Genomic DNA, 27,367 nt, shown 5'->3' on the forward strand with positions numbered 1-27,367 from the left:
TTTAGTCCATATTGTCTCAGACACTTAACTATACCGACAAAAGATGAGCTATTCCGTGTCTTCTTCCATGAAAATATGAATAGCAAGTATTTGCATTTTTCACAACTATCGTATTTATGATGTACAGTATTCACGTTTAACCATTTATTCAATTAATTAGCAGAAAACGTCCAACTACCATTTAATGATCACTTGTCAACATTAGATGAAATCAAAATAAATATTGCAATGTTTCCATCAGTTCCAGGCTTCAATATTTGTGATTTTTCATTTACATTCGAAGAAGGCTTTACAATTGGACAAGAAGAAATGCCGTACGTATCAAGGCTACTCAAGATACCAGAAGAGAAATTAAAGTGCGTCATCGAATTTACAGATTATGAGATCCATTTCTATGACAATGGGAATAGTGCATACAGTGGTTACTCGCTTGAAAAGAAGATAACTAGGGGCATTGCATTCTATGGTAAGAGAGTTCAGATAGTTTCTTTATTTATCGATCATATCGAACGCGATTATGATAAAGTTAAAGAAAAGTTAGATAGACTAAAACGTTTGCAACCAAAAATAGTGCAAGAGAGATGTTTTGCATTCATTTTTTCTCAGAGGAAATGGAAGAAAAGTATAAATGCAGTACTGGAAGCGTTCAAAGCAGAATTACCTTTCGTTACTTTCCCCTATTTTCCTAACTTTGTAGTGTTGAATCCACAGGACAAGTACAATTTTGATTGTGTTGAAGATTTTTCACTTGAATTTGCAGAAATAGTTTTTGTATGGTACGAATGAAAACGTAGTAATAAAATGCAATATTCTTCGTTTCAAAGAAAATTAAATTATGTTACAACATTGTACATTCTTCCTGTATTGGACTTAATTATGTTTTAACAATACTTCAATATTGTATTGAAGAGTTTATGATGGAGTGAATACTCTTAAGATGATATCAGCAATTATGTGAATGTCGTTGTAAAGAAGAACATTAGTGAAAATTTAGTTTGAAAATAAAAATTTACACGTCAAAATCTATTATGTTAAATAATATAAATTTAAGAACTAACACTGTACTTATTTCATTAATCTTGAGTAGGAATTTTGAGTAGTAACAGAGTCACACTCAAAATACAACCTTGAGGAACACCTTCTTCTTGTGTAAAAAGCCTAGACAAAGTGTTGCCCATCCTGACTTAAAATCTTCGATTCTGTAGGAAGTTTTTTATAAAAATTGGCAAATTACCCCGCATCCGAATTTGTACAGATCACAAAGTATCCCGTATCGCAAACAGCGATCATAGGCCTTCTCTATATTGAAAAACACAGACTGTGCTGTCGTCTAACAAATGCTTCGCGTATGAATGTTTCAAGGTTTACTAGATTGTCTGTGGTACTTCTGTTCCTACGAAATCCACTCTGATGTGGTGAAAAGTAGTTCTTTTCCTCTAGGAGGAACATCAGGCGTCTGTTTACCATTCTCTCGAAAAGTTTGCAGAGACAACTAGTCAGAGAAATTGGTCTATAATTAGAGGGATTCTTGTGGTCTTTACCTGGCTTGGGTATGGGAATGATGATAGATAGCCTCCAAGAGTCTGGAAAAGTATGTTCTGTCCATATTCTGTTAAACAGATTCAGAAGATTACTGAGGGAATTGTCTGATAGATTTTTAATCATGCTGTAGTGGATTTTATCCGGGCCTACAGCAGTATTCCCCGAGCGAGAGATTGCTGTACATAGTTCTATTCTGCTGAATGGCACATTATATTCCTCATTAGATGGAGAGTGGAAGTTTAGATATTGTTTTTCAGATTGCACTTTGTAAGCCTGAAAATCCTTTGTATACATACTATTGCTGGATGAGGACGAAAATGTTTCACCCAAACAATCAGCAATACCTTTTATGTCACTGATTATTGTGCCATTATTTTCCAGCATGGACAGAGAGTGAGAAGCATATTTCCCATTAATTTTATGGATTTTATCCCAGACTGCTTTTGAGCTGGTGGAAGATGTTATGCTAGATACATACTTCCTCCATGAATCCCTTTGGCTTTGCCTCCTTATTTTTCTGGCATTTGCCTTTGCTTTTTTAAAAGCTATCAAATTCTCAGCAGTGGGGTATCTTCTGAAGATCCCCCATGCTTTCTTTTGTTTTTTAAATGCTGCCTCACAATTTTGATCCCACCATGGTTTCGGATGTTTTGGATATCTGGTTGACGTTTTCCCCATTGTTTTTTCGGCTGCCTGAATAATACTCGATGTGACAACTTCTACTGCATCATTGATATCGGCAGTATTGACCATTTCCTCAGTGATGTTAGCCAAAGAGGAAAATGCAGGCCAATCTGCCGTTTCAAATTTCCAGCGTGGTGGACAAGCTGTTTCACAGCTTTCTCTGCCTCGATATTTTAAAAATATTGGGAAGTGGTCACTAGAGAGTGGATTAGATCCAACTCCCCATGTAAATGCTGAAAACAAGTTTGGGCTAGCTAATGATAAATCAATGGCAGTAAATGTTCTTGTTGGGGCATGGAAGTATGTCACTTCTCCGGTATTAAATATATACAGTTGGTGATTGCCTATAAATCTCTCAATGGCCCTGCCACGACGATTGATGTCGGGACTGCCCCACATTGGATTGTGACCATTGAAATCACCAAGTAGAAAGAATGGAGTTGGCAGCTGTTCAACCAAGGCATCCAATTCATCGTCATTGACTCTGACATCTGGTGGCAAGTATATCGAACAAACTGTGACAGTAACGCCAATTGAAATTCTGACTGCCACAGCTTGCAGTTCTGTTGTTATTTGTACCGGTAAAGACGGGATGCGGTTTGAAACCAGTACAGCCACACCTCCACTGGCGCGGGTGTGGCTGTCGTCATCTTTACGGTAAAGATCGAATCCTTTTAAAGAAATTCTTTCTCCAGGTTTTAGATGTGTTTCCTGGAGTGCCACGCAGAGAGATGAGGTAGAGTATGTCAGGTGTTTAACGTCAGAGAAGTTGTTGCGGAAACCACGACAGTTCCATTGGATTATTTTATAATCCATTATGTGTTTGAGGTAGCATTCTTTGCGAGGGTATCCCTCTTTAATTTAACAGGGGGTCTCTCTTTTGGAGGTGACTTTGGTTTCGTAACCTCCGTATTAGGCTCTTCGTCAGATATGTCAGAAAACTCACTCACAGATTGAGCTTCTGATTTTTTTGAAACTTTAGAGAGGGCTGCTTTCACTCTTTGTTTGTTAAGTGGGTTCTTACTGGCTTTTTTAGAACCCACATTTCTGGTTGTTACCCCTGATTTACTTACAGAGGTTTTAGTCTTTGTGATCTCCTTTTCTTCTGATTGGGTAGATGGGATCAATAAGCATCTTGCATGGCGTGTAAAAGATTCGCTTGGGAATACAGAAATATCTGTTTGAACCTCACGTGTCGTAGTAGATTTCAACACGGCAGCAAATGTCTTTTGTTGCATAGGTGCACTTGGAGTGACCATGCGACGAGCCTCTGGATATGATATGTTTTTCTCAGTTTTTACCCGTTGAATTTCTTTTTCTCTTTGCCATGCAGGGCATTTCCGGGAGTAGGAAGGATGGGCATCTTTGCAGTTCACACAGTGTGGAGTACTTTTACATTCAGTACTGTCGTGACCTTCAGTTCCACACTGTGCACATAAGCTTTTGCCTCGGCAAGACGTCTGAGAATGTCCAAATCGCTGGCATTTAAAGCAACGCAGCGGATTTGGAATATACGGACGAACTGCACAGCGCAGATACCCGGCTGTAACAAAGGATGGCAATGCAGGGTTGTTGAACGTGAGGATTAAATGTTTTGTGGGTATCAACTTGCCGTCTCGGCGGATCGAAATGCGTCGAACGGAAGTGACACCTTGGTCTGAGAGGCCGATCTGAATGTCTGATTCGTCTTCAGACATTAAGTCAAACTCAGATATCACACCACGTGATGAGTTCAAACTTACGTGTGGTGTGACCGAAATTGCCATGTCTCCAAGAGTCTTCATTGACAAAAGCTTTACTGTTTGTTGAGGAGAGGCTGTTTCTACTAGTAGATCCCCTGACCTCAATTTTTGCGTTTTTTTTAAATGCCCGATGGTTGATTCAAATAGCTTTTGAATCAAAAAAGGAGAACACTTAGCAAGGGGTTTTTCTCCAGTTGCATGTACTATTAAGTAAGCGGGTTGGCTGGAGGTCTGGTTCTTTGTCGCTTGTTTGTTGTTTTTAGGATCCATATTTAAGAATTAATATTCAGCTCCTAGTGACCCCACCCACCATGGAGTCCAACAAGGGGATGCCGTCACATGGGAGACTCCCATAGACCGTCACACCAGGGTTTCCCAGGAGCTATACCCTCACAATGCAGTCAAGAAGAGCACATCTTGTCTGACGTGTCTGCCCGGTCTGCATCGATCGGTTGACTCCAAGCCGAGGTCAACAATGACTCAACGACCAGCCGATTGACTCAAACGGAGCCTGATTTGAGCCTCCCGTTTATCCGAAGCAGGGGCCAAAGCAGTGTGTTGGGGACGGTATGTTGCCCCTCAACTACCAGGATCCCCCTTTCCGGCATACGGGACACCACGCACGGCAAACACGTGGGTGGGCGTTCAGATCCCAGCGATGGTAAAGAAGAGTTTCTAAACCATCTCTGGGAGGTCCCCTCACCACGGACAGGAACCCACATCGAGGGGTCGATGCTAGAGAGTGTATAGTATTGACAGTCTTATCGTATATGTAATATACATGGTTCTTCCAAGTCATCTTGTTGTCTAGTACGATACCTAAATATTTAATCTCTGTGCTGTTCCTGATTCGTTGATCATCCATTTTAATTATTAGTGCTTTCTTAAGCGGAGTGGATTTTGGGAATACTATGCACTGACATTTCCGTAGTTAATTTTCAGTTTCATCATTTTACTCCACTGCGAGATTTTCTCAAGAATTTCGTTCGCCCTGTTCTGAAGAACTGTTTGGTTACTATGTGTAATTGCTAATAGCGTGTCATCTGCATAACCCTGGAGTTTACAGTTAAACTCCTTTGGTATTGTACCTTCAATTTTCAGTAGACTGTTATATATGAGATTCCATAGGAAGGGACCAGATCTGGACCCCTGGGGGCAGCCCCTTTTTATTTCCTTGTTAAGATAAGTTTTACCATTATTGATTATGAAAATTTCTCTTTTCTTTAAATAGTTCTCGACCATCTTAAAAATATTCTTAGGACATTTTGTATGTTTAATCGCTTCCAGGATGGCGGGCCACCATGCGTGGTCGAACGCCCCTTTGAAGTCAATAGTAATTAATAGAGTATGCTCCCCTTTTTTCTTAGCTGTTTTGATGTATGTGACCAGTGAGTCTAGAGCACTTATTGTATTTTTCCCTTTGCGGAATCCAAACTGATTTTTATCTATGTAATTGTTACTCTCGCAATGGTATTGTAATCTATTCACCATTAAGCCATCCAGTATTTTTCCTATAACTGATAATAAGGATATAGGTCTATAGTCCGATGGTTTAGTTGGATTTGCAGTCTTTGGGATGAATTTGATATTGGCTCTCTTCCAAATGGTGGGGAAAAATCCGAATTCCAAACATTTATTAAAAATGATTGTAAATGTGACTGGTATGGCCTCGTATGCCATTTTTGCCATAATTGGTGTAATACAATCAGGACCGGGTGCCTTGTTCAGTTTAAGATTTTTAAATTCTTTGTAAATTTCTTGTCCAGTGAAAGGGGTGTCGTCTGCAGAGAGGTTCTCAGTGTTGTTATTTTGTCTAATTTCTTGGTGTGTACTTTCGTCTAATAATGGATCATCTTCTGGGAAGAGTTCACTAGTAATGATTTCGTACGTTTTTTGTATTGAGTTTTCATTGTTGTTAATTTTGGTAAGTAAGTTATCCGGAATCCTAGCTTGTTTTGTCTTTTTCCTTGCAATATAGTATGGAATTGACCATATTTGATCTTTTCCTAGGCTTGTGCAAAACCTCCTCCAGGATTCAGTTCTTGTCTTGTTAATATTTGTTTTATATTCCCTGAATTGTTTCAGGTACTCCTGCCTAAGGGTTTCTTTCCTGTTTGTGTTAACTTCTCTTCTAAATTTATTTCTCGTTTTCCTGAGTGTTCTCCGCTGTGCCGTAAGATCTGCCGTCCACCATGGAGTAGTATGTTTTACTGTCCTAACCGTTGTGGCATGATGGTAAGCTGAATATATGATTTTATGTAATTCTTCCACTTTGTTGTCTAGTTCCGCAGTATTTCGTATGTTGACTATGTTCTCACAGTTCCAGTTTCTCTTAATGTGATTTTTGTATTTATCCCAATTGGTGTTTTGTTTAATTGTATAGCTCTTTTGTATCCCGGTTACCATAATATTGATGTCTATATAGTTATGATCACTTGCCGTGTGATCATCCAGTGTGTTGCACTGAATGTTGAAACTATTAAGATGGCTATTGGCTAGACATACATCTATCCAACTCTCTCCTGTAGTTGACGTAAAGGTTGGGAGTGTACTTGTGTTTAATGACACCATGTTGAGGCTATTCATTAGTTCTACCAATTTAGTTCCTCTTGGATCTTCTTTTGGACTGTGCCAAATCGAGGACTTGGCATTAAAATCCCCTGTTATCAATATTGGAAAGTTTTTCAGATGTTGTACAGTTTTGTTGAGTTCTTCTAGTGAATCTGAGATTTCTTCAGATGGGGAACAGTAGAATGAAATCATAATTATCGATATATTTTGGTGATTTATCATGATGGTGGTAAAATTCCTATTAGTGTGATTACTCAATTTTTGAGCATTGAGATTTTTATTTAGAATAACAAAGCCAGATTTTGGGTTTTCGCTTGGATCAATGTTGTTTATCACCTGTAGTTTCCCGTACATTGCTATTCTCTTGTCGTAGCAATATGGCTCTTGAAGAGCTAATATATCCGCTTGATACTTGTTTGCGACGAACAGTGCTTCAGAGGTGGCAGCCTTGCTATGTTGAGTGTTAATTTGTATCACTTTAATTTTACTCTGTGTATTTGTATTTGACTGAGTACTATTATTATTTAGATTACTCCCCATAGTTTGTTAACTGTACTTTCCTTGTTTTAAATCTCTGTAATATTTTACAACTTTTATGAAATGCATTGTGATTTGTTGGGATTTTACGATTTGGAGGTTGGTTTCTGTTGTATTTGCAACAATTTATGCAACAGGGTGTGCTGTTTTTATTCTGGCACTCTGTATGTTTGTGAGCCTTTGTACAGTGGCTGCACCTTGTGTCCTCTTGGCATTCATTTGCAAAATGATTAAACCCGCAACAGCGGAAGCATCTTATTATCGGGATGAAGTCGTCGACTTTAATGTTGGCCCATGAGACTGAGAGGTATTGTGTGTTTATTATTTTTCTTCTTAGTTCCGGTGTTACTGATAATACATAATGCTTACAATTTTCTCTTAGTTTGCCTCTACCAATAACAGTGCTTATTTTACAACTTTCCAAAAAGTCTTCTTTCCCAATTTTATCCCAGATGTCGTTTTGTCTGTATAGGGTTTCTATAAGTTGATCCTTCTCCACCGATTGCGGTACGTTTAGCAAGATTATTCTTGGTCTGCGTCCCCCAGCCACATGGTTGGTTGGTTAAAGTTTATTGGCACAAGGGCCACATAGGCCAAGCTGCGCCACAACTTACGGTATATATATGTACATAAATAACAATAAAAATGAACAAAACAAAAAACAAAAAACCAATAACAAAAATATACAACAGTTAAACTGTGTATAACAACAACATGTATATGGATATAAATAAATAAATAATTAAATTTCTTTATAAATATTTGTAACTTTTAGAAAGTTCAATAATTTATCAACATTTGGCCTCTGGCCCAAAATCTCTTTAAAACTTGCATTTCCAAAATGCTGCCTACGAATCCGTTCAGAGGCGATGCAATTGCTCAGTATGTGCTTAACACTTACATTACAGTTGCAATACTGACATACAGGCTGGTCATCACCCTTCAAAAGGTATTGATGAGTCAGTCGAGTATGTCCAATTCTCAAACGAGTAAGAATGACCTCAGATCTCCTGTCATAAGGTTTCTTCTGTGTCCAATTTTCTATCACAGGTTTGATCTCGTGTAGTTTATTGTGGACTTGTGCGTTCCACACATTTTGCCATCTCTCCTCTAGTCGTTTTTTAACAACTAGCTTCAAGTCACCTCCTTCAATATGCATTGTATGCTGAGAAGGACTTGCTGACTTTGCAGCTGCGTCAGCTTCTTCATTCCCTCTTATACCTACATGGCCTGGGACCCAACAAAATTTTATAGAGAAATTCCTCGCAAAAAGATGGCAAATCAGCTTACGAATTTTAATCACTATGGAGTGAAAACTAGGTTCATACGAGATCAAAGCCTGAAGTGCACTAACTGAGTCAGTGTAAATCACGCAGCAACGATGACCTTTCCTATTTATATACTTTAGGGCTAAATAAATAGCCTGCAACTCCGCAGTAAAAATGGAAGAATTCGGTGCTATTTGTTCTGCCACGATTTCATCCTGGCAAACAAAGGCTAAGCCAACATAGTCATCCGATTTAGATCCATCGGTGTATATAGGAATTAAATTCCTGTCACGATGTTGAATTTCTGCGAAGTGCTGTCTATAAACGTAGTCTGGAGTGGTTTCTTTTAGAAACTGCTTTAAGCTTAAATCAACGTTTATCACAGGAATTGACCAAGGTGATATATTATCGACCTCGACCTGCGAAATGTTGCTTGTGTCCAGGTCAATCGTGCTGCTTACATTCTCCATTCTTATGTCAAATGTAGGGACACTACTTGGGCGAGCTGCAAATAATCTCCTCAGCTGACTATCTGAACAATCAGCTAAAAGTTTATTTTGAGATCTCTGTTTAATGTAATAAAAAAGAGACAACTGTTCTCTCCTAAGAGATAGTGGAGGCTCATGAGCATCCACATACAAACTTTGTACAGGAGAAGTTCGAAACGCACCAGTGCACAAACGCAATGCTTGATGGTGGATTGGATCCAGCATCCGAAGAGTAGATTCACGTGTAGAGCCATACACAACGCATCCATAGTCCAGCTTAGAGCGAACAAGGGCCCTATAAATCCTGAGCATAGAACATTTGTCTGCTCCCCAGGATGAGCAGCACAATACCTTTAAAAGGTTCAGAGATTTTAAACATCTACTCTTCAAATTGCGCAAGTGTGATAAGAACGTCAGTTTTTGGTCAAACACAACACCCAAAAACTTTGCCTCATTGACTATTGGGATTTTAACCCCATTTAGGTGAATTTCCGGGTCCAGGTGCAAACCACGCCTTCGGCAAAAGTGGATACAGGAGGTCTTCTCTGCATTAAAAGTAAAACCATTGATCTTGGACCAATTGTCTATGCGGTTTAGCGAGGTTTGCAGCTGTCTCTCGATGAAACCCATGTTACTAGACTGGCAGGAGATCTGAAAGTCATCCACATACAGAGTGTGTTTCACACTGGGAGGAAGACACTTAGCTATGCTGTTAATTTTTACTAGGAACAGAGTCACACTCAAAATACAACCTTGAGGAACACCTTCTTCTTGTGTGAAAGGCCTAGAAAAAGTGTTGCCCATCCTGACTTGGAATCTACGATTCTGCAGGAAGTTTTTTATAAAAATTGGCAAATTACCCCGCAATCCGAATTTGTGCAGATCACGGAGTATACCGTATCGCCAGCAGCGATCGTAGGCCTTCTCTATATCAAAAAACACAGACACTAAGTGCTGCCGTCTAACAAACGCTTCGCGTATAGATGTTTCAAGAATTACTAAATTGTCTGTGGTACTTCTGTTCCTACGGAATCCACTCTGATGTGGTGAAAAGTAGTTCTTTTCCTCTAAGAGGAACATCAGGCGTCTGTTTACCATTCTCTCGAAAAGTTTGCAGAGACAACTAGTCAGAGAAATTGGTCTATAATTAGAGGGATTCTTGTGGTCTTTACCTGGCTTGGGTATGGGAATGATGATAGATAGCCTCCAAGAGTCTGGAAAAGTATGTTCTGTCCATATTCTGTTAAACAGATTCAGAAGATTACTGAGGGAATTGTCTGATAGATTTTTAATCATGCTGTAGTGGATTTTATCCGGGCCTACAGCAGTATTCCCCGAGCGAGAGATTGCTGTACATAGTTCTATTCTGCTGAATGGCACATTATATTCCTCATTAGATGGAGAGTGGAAGTTTAGATATTGTTTTTCAGATTGCACTTTGTAAGCCTGAAAATCCTTTGTATACATACTATTGCTGGATGAGGACGAAAATGTTTCACCCAAACAATCAGCAATACCTTTTATGTCACTGATTATTGTGCCATTATTTTCCAGCATGGACAGAGAGTGAGAAGCATATTTTCCATTAATTTTATGGATTTTATCCCAGACTGCTTTTGAGCTGGTGGAAGATGTTATGCTAGATACATACTTCCTCCATGAATCCCTTTGGCTTTGCCTCCTTATTTTTCTGGCATTTGCCTTTGCTTTTTTAAAAGCTATCAAATTCTCAGCAGTGGGGTATCTTCTGAAGATCCCCCATGCTTTCTTTTGTTTTTTAAATGCTACCTCACAATTTTGATCCCACCATGGTTTCGGATGTTTTGGATATCTGGTTGACGTTTTCCCCATTGTTTTTTCGGCTGCCTGAATAATACTCGATGTGACAACTTCTACTGCATCATTGATATCGGCAGTATTGACCATTTCCTCAGTGATGTTAGCCAAAGAGGAAAATGTAGGCCAATCTGCCGTTTCAAATTTCCAGCGTGGTGGACGGGCTGTTTCACAGCTTTCTCTGCCTCGATATTTTAAAAATATTGGGAAGTGGTCACTAGAGAGTGGATTAGATCCAACTCCCCATGTAAATGCTGAAAACAAGTTTGGGCTAGCTAATGATAAATCAATGGCAGTAAATGTTCTTGTTGGGGCATGGAAGTATGTCACTTCTCCGGTATTAAATATATACAGTTGGTGATTGCCTATAAATCTCTCAATGGCCCTGCCACGACGATTGATGTCGGGACTGCCCCACATTGGATTGTGACCATTGAAATCACCAAGTAGAAAGAATGGAGTTGGCAGCTGTTCAACCAAGGCATCCAATTCATCGTCATTGACTCTGACATCTGGTGGCAAGTATATCGAACAAACTGTGACAGTAACGCCAATTGAAATTCTGACTGCCACAGCTTGCAGTTCTGTTGTTATTTGTACCGGTAAAGACGGGATGCGGTTTGAAACCAGTACAGCCACACCTCCACTGGCGCGGGTGTGGCTGTCGTCATCTTTACGGTAAAGATCGAATCCTTTTAAAGAAATTCTTTCTCCAGGTTTTAGATGTGTTTCCTGGAGTGCCACGCAGAGAGATGAGGTAGAGTATGTCAGGTGTTTAACGTCAGAGAAGTTGTTGCGGAAACCACGACAGTTCCATTGGATTATTTTATAATCCATTATGTGTTTGAGGTAGCATTCTTTGCGAGGGTATCCCTCTTTAATTTAACAGGGGGTCTCTCTTTTGGAGGTGACTTTGGTTTCGTAACCTCCGTATTAGGCTCTTCGTCAGATATGTCAGAAAACTCACTCACAGATTGAGCTTCTGATTTTTTTGAAACTTTAGAGAGGGCTGCTTTCACTCTTTGTTTGTTAAGTGGGTTCTTACTGGCTTTTTTAGAACCCACATTTCTGGTTGTTACCCCTGATTTACTTACAGAGGTTTTAGTCTTTGTGATCTCCTTTTCTTCTGATTGGGTAGATGGGATCAATAAGCATCTTGCATGGCGTGTAAAAGATTCGCTTGGGAATACAGAAATATCTGTTTGAACCTCACGTGTCGTAGTAGATTTCAACACGGCAGCAAATGTCTTTTGTTGCATAGGTGCACTTGGAGTGACCATGCGACGAGCCTCTGGATATGATATGTTTTTCTCAGTTTTTACCAAGGCTCGGGAAGCAAGTCCATAATGCGCTTTAATTGTCTGCTAGCATGACTCAAAATTTCTTTTTCTTTAGCACTGGTTGTGTCTAAGTCAATTGAATCAGCTGGGGGTTTTTCTGAACATGCCACCATGGACTCGTCATGAGCGATGTGGTCTACAACGACAGAATCCTCCATTGTATAAAAAGCAGCTAACAGCTAAACAAAAGAACACTAGCTACTGGGCAGCTGGGAGGCAGAGAACCAAGCCAGATGGTCAAGCCGAATGGCTAAATGTTAGTAGAAGCGGTGGAAGAGGTCGTTGGCAACAAATTTCACAGAATGAGCACAGAAGGGCGTCCAAGGCGTTGTTACGAAGAGACGAGACAAAAAGTCAAAGCAGGGACCCTTGAACAAAGAGACGCCAATCGGCTACACCCAAGCCGAACGGCGAAATACGGCCGGTAAAAAAAAAAAAAGAAAAAAATCACCGGAGCAAGAAAGTTAGCCAGAAAACCAAAAAGGAAGGCATGAACACCTCAACACGTCCCGAACAGGCCCGAAAAGCACAGCGAACGTCCGTAAGAGGCAAAACGCCGGTGCGGCTAAAACTCGCTGAGTGGCTGAACCGACCACGTGGCGCGATACCCGTCCCTTGTTTAACGGAAAAATTTAAAACTTTAATAACTCCGTAAAAAATAGACCTGCAAACACCGGATTTGGATGAGCCATAGAGTGGCTTGCGGGCCAACAGAAACCGTCCGAATAACTGCCGGATTGACGACCACAGGCCCGATGCGGGCCGACAAAAGTCCGAAAAAAAAACAGCGTAAACACGAAAAATAAAGAACCGATTTTAACAAAAGTGACCCTCACGGATAGCTGACACTACGGTGATTCCAAGGATATGAAGAAGTCCGATAACCATATAGTATTCCAGGCGAAAAACCGATCGAAACACGGAGCCGATGCTTCGCACGTACCAATCCGGTTGCAACTCCGGCCTCACTCCTGGACCCTATAGGACAGTAGCAGAGACAAGTCCGGTCGACTTTATTGTCCAGCATGTGCATAACAGGAAAACGATACACACTCACGCTAACTGGATGAAACCCGCTCTGGCGCGTATGGAATTCAGATTTTTTGCAACAAACGAACCTAAGTCCGAAGCAAGTGCTACCGAGTCATCCGCCTCAGAACAACAGTCGCCCATATCCAGAGACCCTTGGAACGAATTTATTTTAGAATCAATTCAGCCGAGCCAACTAGACACAACAGAAACACTAGCAGTCAACCAACAGACATCCACTGCACAACCTTCACATTAATTATGCTCTTATAGTTACTAAACCATCTCTGGGAGGTCCCCTCACCACGGACAGGAACCCACATCGAGGGGCATCTATAATCACACTACTGATTGACGCAACGAGTACAGACGCGGAAGAAACTAAGACTTAACCACAGCGCCACGGTCATGAGTGTTTGCTGCCTCCCACCCCAGTTAAATTATTTAAAGATTGTAAATGGTAATCTCTTTTATCTAGTAAAAGAGACTATCATAAAGAAAATAGAAAGAGTCACAAGCTATTCGGAATAAGTTGCATTTGTAAAAAGAATAGAGGGGAATTTTATTCTCTAATATTATGTATTAGAAAGCATAAATAATGTTACTTTTCTTTATAAATCAGAAAAAGAAAAACACACTTCATTAAATCTTTTTGCCTTGATTTTGTATGTTGCGCATGAATCTGCCACCTTTGTGCCACCGTTGACCATTTTCCTACCACAGGGCAATTTTCTAATTACGACAAGCCAATAATTGGTTGGTTAGTTAGTTGGTTAGTTAAGGTTTTTTGGCACAAGGGCCACATCGGCCAAGCTGCGCCACATCTTATGGTATATTTAAGTACATAAATAACAATAAAAATAAACAAAACAAAAAACTAAGAACCAATAACAAAAATATACAACAGTTAAACTGTGTATAACAACAAGATGTATATAGATATAAATAAATAAATAATTAAATCTCTTTATAAATATTTGTAACTTTTAGAAAGTTCAATAATTTATCAACATTTGGCCTCTGGCCCAAAATCTCTTTAAAACTTGCATTTCCAAAATGCTGCCTACAAATCCGTTCAGAGGCAGTGCAATTCACAGCCCACGCCAATGTCAACAATCTAGCCACGACAGACCAAGACAACTGGAAACCGGCGAGCTCCAAAGACTCTACAGGGTGAACCGGAAAAGAGCATTTGACTACACAACTGAAAGCAACTCACATTACTGCAAAATCGACACTAACAGCATATACCAACACTTTAAACAGGTAAATGAATGCTCTTCCTTTACTTGTAGCTCTCCTATCCCTGTTGAACAGGACCAACTGGAACCGTCAGAAGACCCGTTCTGCACTCCATTCACCCCAAAAGAAGTGGCAGCAAGGATGGCCAAAGGACGCAACACTGCTCCCGGACCGGACCAAATACGTTACCTACACTGGAGAAGAGTAGATCCAGATGGAATAATCATCTCTGCCATATTCAATGCCATCACCAGAATTGAATATATCCCCGAGTCCTGGAAAACTTCAACAACAGTCCTTATCTACAAGAGGGGAAGTGAGCACAACATCAACAACTGGCGTCCGATCTGTCTGTCAAACACTTTAGGCAAGATCTACACTGCCTGTTTGGCGGACAGATTACTTAAATGGTGCATCAATAATAATCGTCTTTCTTCCTCTCAGAAAGGCTTCCTGCACTATCAAGGGTGCATCGAACACAATTTCCTACTAGGTACTGTAATTCAAGATGCCAGGAGAACAAGAAGAAACTGCCTAATAGCATGGCTAGACATTGCCAATGCTTTTGGTAACATTCCCCACAGTGTCATCTGGGAATCCCTTAAATGGCATGGAGCACATCACAACACCATCAGTACCATCCAGCGCCTATATGAAAATTGCACCACAAGGGTAAGAACCTCCACAGGCTACACCAACCCAATCATGATGAGATCGGGCGTGAGACAGGGCTGCCCGATAAGCCCACTACTCTTCATTTTAGCTTTAGAGCCAGCACTTCGCCGTATTCAAAACCTTGGGAAAGGCTACAAAATCCACAACCATCGCATAGATGTATTAGCCTATGCAGATGATATCGCTCTGGTAAGTGAATCTGCACAAGGACTCCAAGATCAGCTAAACTCCATTTCCACATGGGCGGACTGGGCCAGATTCCACTTCAACATCCAGAAATGTGCCACTCTGTCTGTTGCGGGTAAAGCCCATTGTACTGGCCCCGAGCACTTCACTCTCAACCACGACCGTATTCCAAACCTGCGCGAGGACGAATCCTACAGACATCTGGGAGTGCCAACGGGATTTACAAAGTGTGACACCGAGGATGCAACTTTCGACAGCATAATATCCGTAGTAAGCAAGCTCAAAGAAACACAGGCTGCCACCTTTGATAAAGAAAGAGTATTTAAAACATAAATCATATTAATCTCATTAAATTCAAACTCAAAAATCCTCACCCTAACTATTATATTCTATAAATTATACTAATATTTTATTAATTGCTTCAATATGGTGGACCGGGACATACCAGTTCACAGTTATGAGGAGGCTGTGAGGGAAGCACAAAGGAACGGTGCCGCAGACATAATTACGTTCTACCCTTCCTTACTGGTGACAGTTCCCAGAGGAAACCCATTTGTCCAACGAATGCAGGGTAGGACTTATAGGGAAAAATCTGCAATACTGGGCCAATTTTTTAATGACGCCTCTGGGAATGCGGCACCCATGGCTGGAATGCTGTGGCTTCACAGCAGGGAATTTTTCACAGCGGCACTACGTGCAATGACTAATGAGATCATGGAGCCGCTAAACAGAATTTACGAACAATTCACACACGGACAGCCAGGAACTGAAGAATCTTTGCAAACATATAGAAACGCCGTTAACATGTTTAGAAACAATCTCCGTTCCGAATTAAACTATGCGGAATTTTTCGCAATTGAAGGCCACACCACAGCCGAACTGCGAGTAGGTCAGGCTGTACTAACAACATTAGTAAGGATGCTGACCGTGATGAGAGAGCAGCGTGCAGAACGTCTTGCTGCAGGAGGAAATGTGCGTAGACCAAGACCAGCATACATCGATGACTTTGTTGAATGGATACAGGATCCCACGCAAAACTATTTGGGTAGAGTGCCTTTCGACAGAAGACAGGCTACCCATCACCAGCAGGCAAATCGATATCCTGGAGAAGAGGATAATAACTTCAACAATAGAGGTTTTTTGCTAATGTCAACAGCCATTGCCTATCAATCTCAAAAAGTAGATCCGGGTTTTGTAGACATTGCTGCCAATATTCAAGATCCCATTGTCAGGACAGCAGTGGATGAAGCAAGACTGTTAATTGCCGGTCTAGAAGGGCAAGAAGCCAGTCTATTTCAGCAGCAGATCGCAGCTGCTGATATTATCTTCAACTCGTATTACTGGCTGAAAAAATTAGGCGTAAATAGCCATAACGAGTTCAAAGTTGTCAATAAATTCCTCTACCAACTTGGCCTTGCCCCAATTGGTACAGAGAAAAAAGCGGAATTGGTCCGCAGGAGTAGAAGCGAATTAATCCGCCGCTTCACAGAATTCACAACAACCGTGACAAACATCTATACCCCTCCATTCATTTGCACCTATTCAAGGTTTGATGATATGGTGCCAGTGTTAGGTAGTGTATGTGTTACTAACTATGAAAACACAGTCACAAGACAATCGGCAAGCTGGAGAAACAGCATCAATATGCGGCTGGAGGTAGAAGAGACACTCCGAATAGTGACTGATCTCTTCATGGTCGAAGAGATTGCGAATTTAGGAGAGGGTAACAACATTTTCAGGAGTTGCCATTTGCTGCATCAACTCCTGCTCACTAAAAAGTCACCCTATGAGTATGCAGCTGGCATCGTGGGTAATGCGTTGCAGGTAGAAATTTATGGGTGCGGGCACATAGAGAGGCCAGGCGCACAACAAAGAAGAGCGCGTGCAGCAGGTCTCCAGCCTGAAAATTTAGATGACATGCCAGAACTTGAAGGGGATGCCAATCAGGCTGATGGTGAAGTGAATTAAATGTACCACTATAGAAGTGCATTCACTTGAAATTCAAAAACTTGCCTGTGTTTCAAGAGTTAATCATCATAGTTTATAATCTTACTGTTTTATTATTTTACATTTAAATTTAAATTTAGATTTAGTGTTCAAAGTTTTATGATTTTATAATTTTAATGTTTTAAAGTTTATAGTTTTAATTTAAATTTAAGTTTAAATTCAATTTAAATTAAATTAAGTGGATAAATAAATAAGCTTTAAATTAAAGCAGTTGCAATACTGACATACAAGCTGGTCATCACCCTTCAAAAAATATTGATGAGTCAGTCGAGTATGTCCAATTCTCAAACGAGTAAGAATGACCTCAGATCTCCTGTCATAAGGTTTCTTCTGTGTCCAATTTTCTATCACAGGTTTGATCTCGTGTAGTTTATTGTAGACTTGTGCGTTCCACACATTTTGCCATCTCTCCTCTAGTCGTTTTTTAACAACTAGCTTCAAGTCACCTCCTTCAATATGCATTGTATGCTGAGAAGGACTTGCTGACTTTGCAGCTGCGTCAGCTTCTTCATTCCCTCTTATACCTACATGGCCTGGGACCCAACAAAATTTTATAGAGAAATTCCTCGCAAAAAGATGGCAAATCAGCTTACGAATTTTAATCACTATGGAGTGAAAACTAGGTTCATACGAGATCAAAGCCTGAAGTGCACTAACTGAGTCAGTGTAAATCACGCAGCAACGATGACCTTTCCTATTTATATACTTTAGGGCTAAATAAATAGCCTGCAACTCCGCAGTAAAAATGGAAGAATTCGGTGGTATTTGTTCTGCCACGATTTCATCCTGGCAAACAAAGGCTAAGCCAACATAGTCATCCGATTTAGATCCATCTGTGTATATTGGAATTAAATTCCTGTCACGATGTTGAATTTCTGCGAAGTGCTGTCTATAAACGTAGTCTGGAGTGGTTTCTTTTAAAAACTGCTTTAAGCTTAAATCAACGTTTATCACAGGAATTGACCAAGGTGATATATTATCGACCTCGACCTGTGAAATGTTGCTTGTGTCCAGGTCAATCGTGCTGCTTACATTCTCCATTCTTATGTCGAATGTAGGGACACTACTTGAACAAGCTGCAAATAGTCTTTTCAGCTGAGTATCTAAACAATCAGCTGAAAGTTTCTTCTGAGATCTCTGTTTAATGTAATAGAACAAAGACAACTGTTCTCTCCTAAGAGATAGTGGAGGCTCGTGAGCATCCACATACAAACTTTGAACAGGAGAAGTTCAAAATGCACCAGTGCACAAACGCAATGCTTGATGGTGGATTAGATCCAGCATCCAAAGAGTAAATTCTCGCACAAAGCCATATACAATGCATCCATAATCCAGTTTAGAGCGGACAAGAGCTCTATAAATCCTGAGAATAGAACATTTGTCTGCTCCCCAGGATGAGCAGCAGAGTACCTTTAAAAGGTTCAGGTTTTAAACATCTACTCTTCAAATTACGCAAGTGTGGCAGAAACGTCAATTTATGGTCAAACACAACACGAAGGAACTTCGTCTCGTTGACCATTGGGATTTTAACCCCATTTAAATGAATTTCCGGATCCAGGTGCAAACCATGCCTTCGACAAAAATGGATACATGAAGTCTTCTCTACATTAGAACTAAAACCATTGGTCTTGGACCAATTGTCGATGCGATTTAGAGAGGTTTGCAGTTGTCTCTCGATAAAACCCATATTACTAGACTGGCAAAGAAATCTGAAAGTCATCCACATACAGTGTGTGTTTCACACTGAAAGGAAGACACTTAGCTATGCTGTTATGTTTAATTAGGAACAGAGTCACACTCAAAATAGAACCTTGAGGAACACCCTCTTCTTGTGTGAAAGGCCTAGACAAAGTGTTGCCCATCCTGACTTGGAATCTTCGATTCTGTAGGAAGTTTTTTATAAAAATTGGCAAATTACCCCGCAATCCGAATTTGTGCAGATCACGGAGTATCCCATATCGCCAGCAGCGATCATAGGCCTTCTCTATATCAAAAAACACAGACACTAAGTGCTGTCGTCTAACAAACGCTTCGCGAATGGATGTTTCAAGATTTAGTAAATTATCTGTTGTACTTCTGTTCCTACGAAATCCACTCTGATGTAGTAAAAAGTAGTTTTTTTCTTCTAAGAATAACATCAGGCGTCTGTTTACCATTCTCTCGAAAAGTTTGCACAGACAACTAGTCAAAGAAATTAGTCTATAATTAGAGGGATTCTTGCGGTCTTTACCTGGCTTGGGTATGGGAATGATGATAGATAGCCTCCAAGAGTCTGAAAAAGTATGTTCAGTCCATATTCTGTTAAACAGATTAAAAAGATTACTGAGGGAATTGTCTGACAGATTTTTAATCATGCTGTAGTGGATTTTATCCAGACCTACAGCAGTATTCCCCGAGCGAAAAATTGCTGTACATAGTTCTATTCTGCTGAATAGCACATTATATTCCTCATTAGATAGGGGAGTGGAAGTTTAGATATTGTTTTTCAGTTTGGACTTTATAAGCCTGAAAATCCCTTGTATACATAATATTGCTGGATGAAGACGAAAATGTTTCACCCAACAAATCAGCAATACCTTTTTTGTCACTGATTATTGTGCCATTACTTTCCAGCATGGACAGAGAGTGAGAAGCATATTTTCCATTGATTTTATGGATTTTATCCCAGACTGCTTTTGAGCTGGTGGAAGATGTTATGCTAGAAACATACTTCCTCCAAGAATCCCTTTGGCTTTGCCTTCTTATTTTTCTGGCATTTGCCTTTGCTTTCTTAAAAGCAACCAAATTGTTAGCAGTGGGGTATCTTCTGAAAATCCCCCATGCTTTCTTTTGCTTTTTAAATGCTGCCTCGCAATTTTGATCCCACCATTGTTTCGGATGTTTTGGATATCTGGGGCCGTATTCTGGTCACTTATCTCTCGTCTCTTCTTTCACCGACGAATGACGTCAAAGCGAGAGACGAAATTCGTCTCTCATACAAAGTGGCGATTCTGGTCGTTCGTAACGATCTCGTCTTTGTCGTTGACGTCACGATTCTATTCGGTTGATTATACATGTTCGGGTTATCTGCGCGCGCAACGCGGTATAGAATTTTAACCAATGAAATTGTACAATTTTCGAAAGTGCAGAATACGAAAATATAGAGCACGTGGTACGGCACGAGGTAATCAAGATGTCTCGACTTATGTTATCATCGGAACAAATGGAAATGTTGGTAACCGAGTTGCAAAAGCGTCCATATTTAGCTAAAGGAAAATTGGACGGAAATATTTCCAAAAATACTTTACGAGATGGATGGCAAGAAATTAGGGATAAAGTGAACTGTCTAGCTGATGGTCCACTGATCGAAGTGGAACAATTAAAAAAAAGATGGAGTCAGTGGCGTTCCCGAACGAAAAGTAAAGCGGCTGCTTTAAGGAAAGATATACTTAGAACAGGTGGAGGGAAAAGAAGTACTCCACCATTAACAGATCTTGAAGAAAAGGTGTTGTCATTAATTGGGAACGAAGAATTTGGATTGGAAGAAGAAAATTTATACGAGCTTGGAGCTTGCACTACAAGTTCCGTTGAACCTTTACATAATGTAAGTAATACCTTTTTATTTATAAATTCATTTTTTATATATTAAATATAGTCTATATATATATATTTATATTTATATATCGTAGATACAGAATATAGTTCCCGAAGGAAATGATGTGGAACCACATCGTGAAATAGTTGAGAGGGAAGATCTTGAATCTGCAAGTAAGTTATTTATTGTCAAGTAATTATATTTCTTGACTTCAAGTTTATTTAGTTTTAAAATTAAATGTTTTAATCTTCCCGTTCTAATGCCAGATTCTGGATGTCGTCGTCGTCGTCGTCGTCACCGATCTTCAAATGAAGATAATGTAACTTCATTTATAGAGCAATCTGTATCTAATCAAAATTCATTATTAACAAGGTAAACCTTATAATCTTTTTGGAATTTATTTTACTTTGAGGTTGACTTCATTGATTAAAATATTAATATAGTTAGATGAAAATATTAAAACATTTCTCTTTGATTAAATGCTTTGTCTAGTTTCATTAAAAGTATCTAGTCATTTATGTGTATATATATATACATTTTTTTTTTTAATGTAGGCTTTCATCTATAGATGAAAACCTAGCAGAAAATAATGAACTAATAAGACGACAAAATAATATAATGGAAGAGAAAAATATGATTCTCAAAGAAATCTTGCAAACTCTGCAAAGGGTATTTATTTTATATAATTGTTTAACATTTTAATACTTTTTAAAAAATTTATTGAGTAAACAATATTTTTATATTTACATGTGTGTCTTTTTTTTTCAGTTTGCGTGATGTGTTCGTACTGCTAGCCAATTTAAACAATTTTGTCTCTCTTTTTTTATTTTATAATGTACTTAGAAATGAAATAAATAATAAATAAATATTTCTAAATAATAACTTAGTGTGTTTACTTATTTATTTAGTCTCTAAAGAATAAAGACTGGAAACAAAATTAATTCACTGTTTTCATTCATGTTTATTTTAACAGAATCTCTGTAATATTAACTGTTGCCTGACATTTACAGCATTCTGATTTGCAGAATGTTCTATTTCATTTATGCTATCATCATCATCATCATCATCATTTCCACAGATTTCTTCTGTAGGAATGTTAAATGCTACACAAATATTATGTAAAATAGCACAAGCCATCACTATTTTTGCTGATTTTTCTGGAACATATTGTAATCCTCCAGCTGACTTCAAGTCAAGGCATCTAAATCTAATAATTAAAAATAATAATTTTAATATTTAATTTTGTAAAATTAGTAAATTGTTAGTAAGAAAAATGTGAGAATTTCTCATACCTCTGCTTTAAAACACCAAAACATCTTTCAATGGTGTTTCTGGCTTTTCTGTGAGCTGCATTGTAATTTAATTCTGCAGCTGTTGATGGATTACCTACAGGTGTAAGCAGCCATGTTTCTAAAGGATAAGCACTGTCTCCTGTAAACATAATTTAGAGAATGGTATTTACTTTTTCATACCAAATTAATAAGAAAATAATGTCTTTACATTTTTGTTTTAGTTTGGTATTACATGACACCGAAATACTTCAAAAGACAATATGTTTGTGAAATATATGCTTACCAAGCAACCATAATCCTCTTCCTATTACTCCATCTTCAAAATTTTCCCGCAGAGTGGAATTTCGCCAGATAAAAGCATCATGCGTGCGCCCCGGATACAATGGGTTAATATTCAAAATTCTCAACTGAGAATCACACACCTAAAAGCATAATTTTAGTCTTATAAACAACTATTATTCAATTCTAATATCTTGTATTCAAGTGATATTGATAGTGAAATGAGTGATTTGACATAGAAATTTAAAGATACCACTTTATTAAAGACATTAATTTTATTTATAGTTAGATGGTTAATTTGTATAAATACTTACAACTTGAACATTAATAGAATGAAATCCTTTTCTATTGATAAATGATTCTTCATTATATTTGGAGGCTGGAGGTGCCTTGATTGCAATATGAGTGCAATCAATAGCTCCTGCAATAAGTAAAGAAATAGTAAAAATCATCATATAATTAAATAAGAAACTTTATCATTTTATACACTAATTTTAAAATTATAAATTGTAACAGCTATTTAAAAAACTAAAAGTAATTACATACTATATTGTATTCTAATAAACAAATAAAAACAATTTACTCACCCACAACTCCTGGCATTTGACTGATGATAAAAAATCTAGAAGACACATCCAATTGTTGTTCTCTACTCCTAGGAAAAGAAATTTTGTGTCCCAATCGGCGGATGATACTGTTGACTACAGACGGCATAATTCGGGACACTGTCGACTGAGCAACTTTAAGTTGGCAGTGATCACCGACATTTCTTTGAAATCCACCAGAAGCAAAAAATTGTAAGGTTATCAATAACTGAACTTCTGGTGGAATTACGGTCCGTGACTTTCTCCGGACTAAATCATCCCGCAATTCGTTGCACAGCCACGCGGTAGCTTCTTTCGTTAGACGAAATCTTGAACGAAATTCATCATCATCTAAATCAAAAGCGTTATCTCTATCGCGAAATACTCTTTCTCGAGATAGGGAACGTTTTGTGATGCGATCGTATAGCACGAGTAGCATGGAGTCGTCCATATTGGATATAACGAAATCGAGGCGAAAGACGAAAGACCGGCTGAAAGACAGCTATCCGCTCGTCTCTGATAAAAGAGAGAAGCGAAGAGAGAAAAAGTTGTCCAGAATCGCGTTTAGAGAGACGCGACGATCTCTCGAGACGTAAACAAATGATTAGCCAATCAGCGACCGGCTTGGGAAAGACGAGAGACGAGAGACGATGACCAGAATAGGGCCCCTGGTTGACGTTTTCCCCATTGTTTTTTCGGCTGCTTGAATAATACTGGAAGTGACAACTTCGACTGCATCATTGATATCGGCAGTATTGACCATTTTCTCAGTGACGTTAGCCAAAGAGGAAAATGCAGGCCAATCTGCCGTTTCAAGTTTCCAGCATGGTGGACAAGCTGTTTCACAGCTTTCTCTGCCTTGGTATTTTAGAAATATTGGGAAGTGGTCACTGGAAAGTGGATTAAATCCAACCTCCCATATAAACGCTGAAAACAGATTTGGGGTTGCTAATGATAGATCAATGGCAGTGAATGTTCTTGTTGAGGCGTAGAAGTATGTCACTTCTCCAGTATTAAATAAATATAGTTGGTGATTACCTATGAATCTTTCAATGGCTCTGCCTCGACAATTGATATCGTAACTGCCCCACATTGGATTGTGGCCATTGAAATCACCAAGTAAAAGGAAAGGAGTTGGCAGCTGTTCAACCAATGCATCCAATTCATCGTCATTGACTCTGACATCTGGTGGCAAGTATATGGAACAAACTGTGACAGTGACGCCCATAGATATTCTGACTGCCACAGCTTGCAGTTCTGTTGTTATTTGTACCGGTAAAGACGGGATGCGGTTTGAAACCAGTACAGCCACACCTCCACTGGCGCGGATGTGGCTGTCGTCATCTTTACGGTAAAGATCGAATCCTTTTAAAGAAATTCTTTCTCCAGGTTTTAGATGTGTTTCCTGGAGTGCCACGCAGAGAGATGAGGTAGAGTATGTCAGGTGTTTAACGTCAGAGAAGTTGTTGCAGAAACCACGACAGTTCCATTGAATTATTTTATAATCCATTATGTGTTTGAAGTAGCATTCTTTGCGAGGGTATCCCTCTTTAATTTAACAGGGGGTCTCTCTTTTGGAGGTGACTTTGATTTTGTAACCTCCGAATTAGTCTCTTCATCAGAAAAGTCGGAGAACTCACTCATAGACTGAGTCTCTGATCTTTTAGATGATTTAGAGAGGGCAACTTTTACTTTTTGCTTGTTAAGTGGGTTTTTATTGGCCTTTTTTGAACCCACATTTCTTGTTATTACCCCTGTTTTAGGTAGGGGTGTCTTGGTCTTCTTGCTCTCTTTTTCTGGTGTTTGGGTAAATGGCAGTATTAAACATTTCGCATGGCGAGTAAAGGATTCACTTGGAGAGACAGAGATATCTGTTTGAACTGCACAAGTGTTTGTGGATTTCAAGACAGCAGCATAGGTCTTCTGCTTCAGTGGTGCACTTGAAGTGACCATGCGGCGAGCCTCTGGGTAAGGTACGTTGTTGACTGTTTTCACTCGCTGGATCTCTTTTCTCTCTGCCATGCAAGGCATTTTCGGGAGTAGGCAGGATGGGCATCCTTGCAGTTCACACAGCATGGAGTAGTTTTACATTCGGTACTCTCGTGACCTTCCGTCCCACACTGTGCGCATACGCTTTTCCCTCGGCAAGATGTTTGTGAATGTCCAAATCGCTGGCATTTAAAGCAACGCAGCGGATTTGGAACATATGGGCGAACTGGGCAGCGTAGATAACCGGCTGTAATAACAGATGGCAAAGTCAATTTATTAAATGTCAGAATAAGATGTTTTGTAGGAATCAACTTGCCATCCCGACGAATGGAGATGCGTCGGACAGCAGTGACGCCTTGGTCTGAAAGACCGATCTGGATATCTGATTCATCTTCAGACATCAGATCGATCTCAGATATCACACCACGTGATGAATTCAAACTTCCATGTGGTGTGACTGTCACTTCAATTTCTCCTAAATTCTTTGTAGCTAAAAGTTTTGCCGATTGTTGAGGTGAGGCAGTGTCTACAAGTAGGTCCCCTGACCTCAATTTCTGTGTTTTCTTCAGGTGCCCAATGGTTGATTCGAATAACTTCTGGATCAAGAAAGGGGAGCATTTTGACAGAGGTTTTTCTCCAGTAGCATGCACTATCAAGTAGCATGGCTGACTGGAAAGTGTTTTCATTTGTGTTTTTTGGCATGTCTGGATTTTTTGAGGTTTTAGAATCCATATTTAAGAGTAGATATTCAGCTCCTAGTGACCCCACCCACCATGGGGCCCAACAAGGGGATGCCGTCACATGAGAGGATCCCATAGACCGTCACACCAGGGTTTCCCAGGAGCTATACCCTCACAATGCAGTCGAGAAGAGCACACCTTGTCTGACGTGTCCGCCCGGTCTGCATCGATCGGTTGACTCCAGGCCGAGGTCAACAATGACTCAACGACCAGCCGATTGACTCAAACGGAGCCTGATTTGAGCCTCCCGTTTATCCGAAGCAGGGGCCAAAGCAGTGTGTTGGGGACGTTATGTTGCCTCTCAACTACCAGGATCCCCTTTTCCGGCATACGGGTCACCACGCACGGCAAACACGTGGGTGGGCGTTCAGATCCCAGGGATGGTAAAGAAAAGTTACTAAACCATCTCTGGGAGGTCCCCTCACCACGGACAGGAACCCACATCAAGGGGAAACCAGTACAGCCACACCTCCACTGGCGCAGGTATGGCTATCATCATCCTTATAATAAAGATTCAATCCTTTTAAAAAAATTTTTTCTCCAGGTTTTAGATGTGTTTCCTGGAGCGCCACGCAGAGAAATGTAATAGATGATGTCGAGTGTTTAACGTCAGAGAAGTTGTTGCGGAAACCACGACAGTTCCATTGGATTATTTTATAATCTATTATGTGTTTGAGGCAGTATTCTTTGCAAGCGTATCCCTGTTTAATTTAACAGAAGGTCTCTCTTTTGGAGGTGACATTGGTTTTGTAACCTCCATATTATTCTCTTCATCAGAGATATCAGAGAACTCGCTCACAGACTGAGTCTCTGATTTTTTAGATTTAGAGAGAGCTGCTTTCACTCTCTGTTTGTTTAATGGGTTCTTACTAGCCTTTTTTGAACCCAGGTTTCTTGTTATCACCCCTGTTTTAGGTAGGGGTGTTTTTTGTTTTGTATTGTCATTTTCTGCTGTTTCTTTTGAAGGGATCAGTAAACATTTTGCATGGCGAGTGAGAGATTCCTTTGGGGAAACAGAAATGTCTGTCTGAACTTCACATGTCTTTGTGGATTTCAGAGCAGCAGCAAATGTTTTTTGTTTCAGTGGTGCACTTGAAGTGACCATGCGACGTGCCTCTGGGTAGGGTAAATTGTTGACTGTTTTTACACGTTGTATTTCTTCTTCTCTCTGCCATGCAGGGCATTTCCGGGAGTAAGCAGGATGGGCATCTTTGCAGTTCACACAGCATGGGATACTTTTACATTCTGTACTGTCGTGTCCTTCAGTCCCACACTGTGCACATGCGCTTTTTCCTCGGCAGGATGTTTGTGAGTGTCCAAACCGCTGGCATTTGAAACAACGCAGCGGGTTTGGGATATATGGACGAACTGAGCAACGTAGGTATCCTGCTGTAATAAAGGATGGCAATGTTGGCTTGTTGAAAGTAAGAATCAGGTGTTTGGTTGGTATCAACTTGCCATCTTGACGAATGGAAATGTGCCGGACAGCAACGACACCTTGATCTGAAAGACCAATCTGAATATCTGATTCGTCTTCAGATCACAGATCAATCTCAGATACCACCCTATGTGATGTGTTAAGACTTCCGTGAGGGGTGACAGTGATTTCCATTTATCCCAGGGTCTTTGTTACTAGAAGTTTTGCTGATTGTTGTGGGGAGAATGTTTTCACCAGTAAATCACCTGATCTTAATTTTTGAATTTTTTTCAAATCTCCAATAGTCGATTGGAACAATTTTTGAATGAGAAAAGGAGAAGCTTT

At 39.8% G+C, this 27,367-nt stretch overlaps 2 protein-coding genes across 2 annotated transcripts; one reads left to right on the plus strand and one right to left on the minus strand.

The window, feature by feature from the left end:
* Window positions 1-20,035: 20,035 nt before the first annotated feature.
* Window positions 20,036-21,498, plus strand: LOC136968787 (uncharacterized). The gene is made up of 5 exons (XM_067262822.1): window positions 20,036-20,730; window positions 20,816-20,894; window positions 20,988-21,093; window positions 21,276-21,390; window positions 21,490-21,498. The coding sequence occupies exons 1-5, from the start codon at window positions 20,320-20,322 to the stop codon at window positions 21,496-21,498; spliced, it is 720 nt and encodes a 239-aa protein (XP_067118923.1). The 5' UTR covers window positions 20,036-20,319.
* Window positions 21,499-21,687: 189 nt separating this feature from the next.
* On the minus strand, window positions 21,688-23,327 carry LOC136968779 (putative nuclease HARBI1). Its single transcript, XM_067262811.1, has 5 exons — window positions 22,880-23,327; window positions 22,607-22,713; window positions 22,297-22,435; window positions 22,014-22,152; window positions 21,688-21,928 (listed from the first exon to the last, which is right to left on the minus strand). The coding sequence occupies exons 1-5, from the start codon at window positions 23,325-23,327 to the stop codon at window positions 21,688-21,690; spliced, it is 1,074 nt and encodes a 357-aa protein (XP_067118912.1).
* Window positions 23,328-27,367: the final 4,040 nt, after the last annotated feature.

This window comes from Centruroides vittatus, unplaced genomic scaffold (genome assembly GCF_030686945.1).
Source record: "Centruroides vittatus isolate TY-2023 unplaced genomic scaffold, ASM3068694v2 contig_157, whole genome shotgun sequence".
NCBI classification, from domain to species: domain Eukaryota; kingdom Metazoa; phylum Arthropoda; class Arachnida; order Scorpiones; family Buthidae; genus Centruroides; species Centruroides vittatus.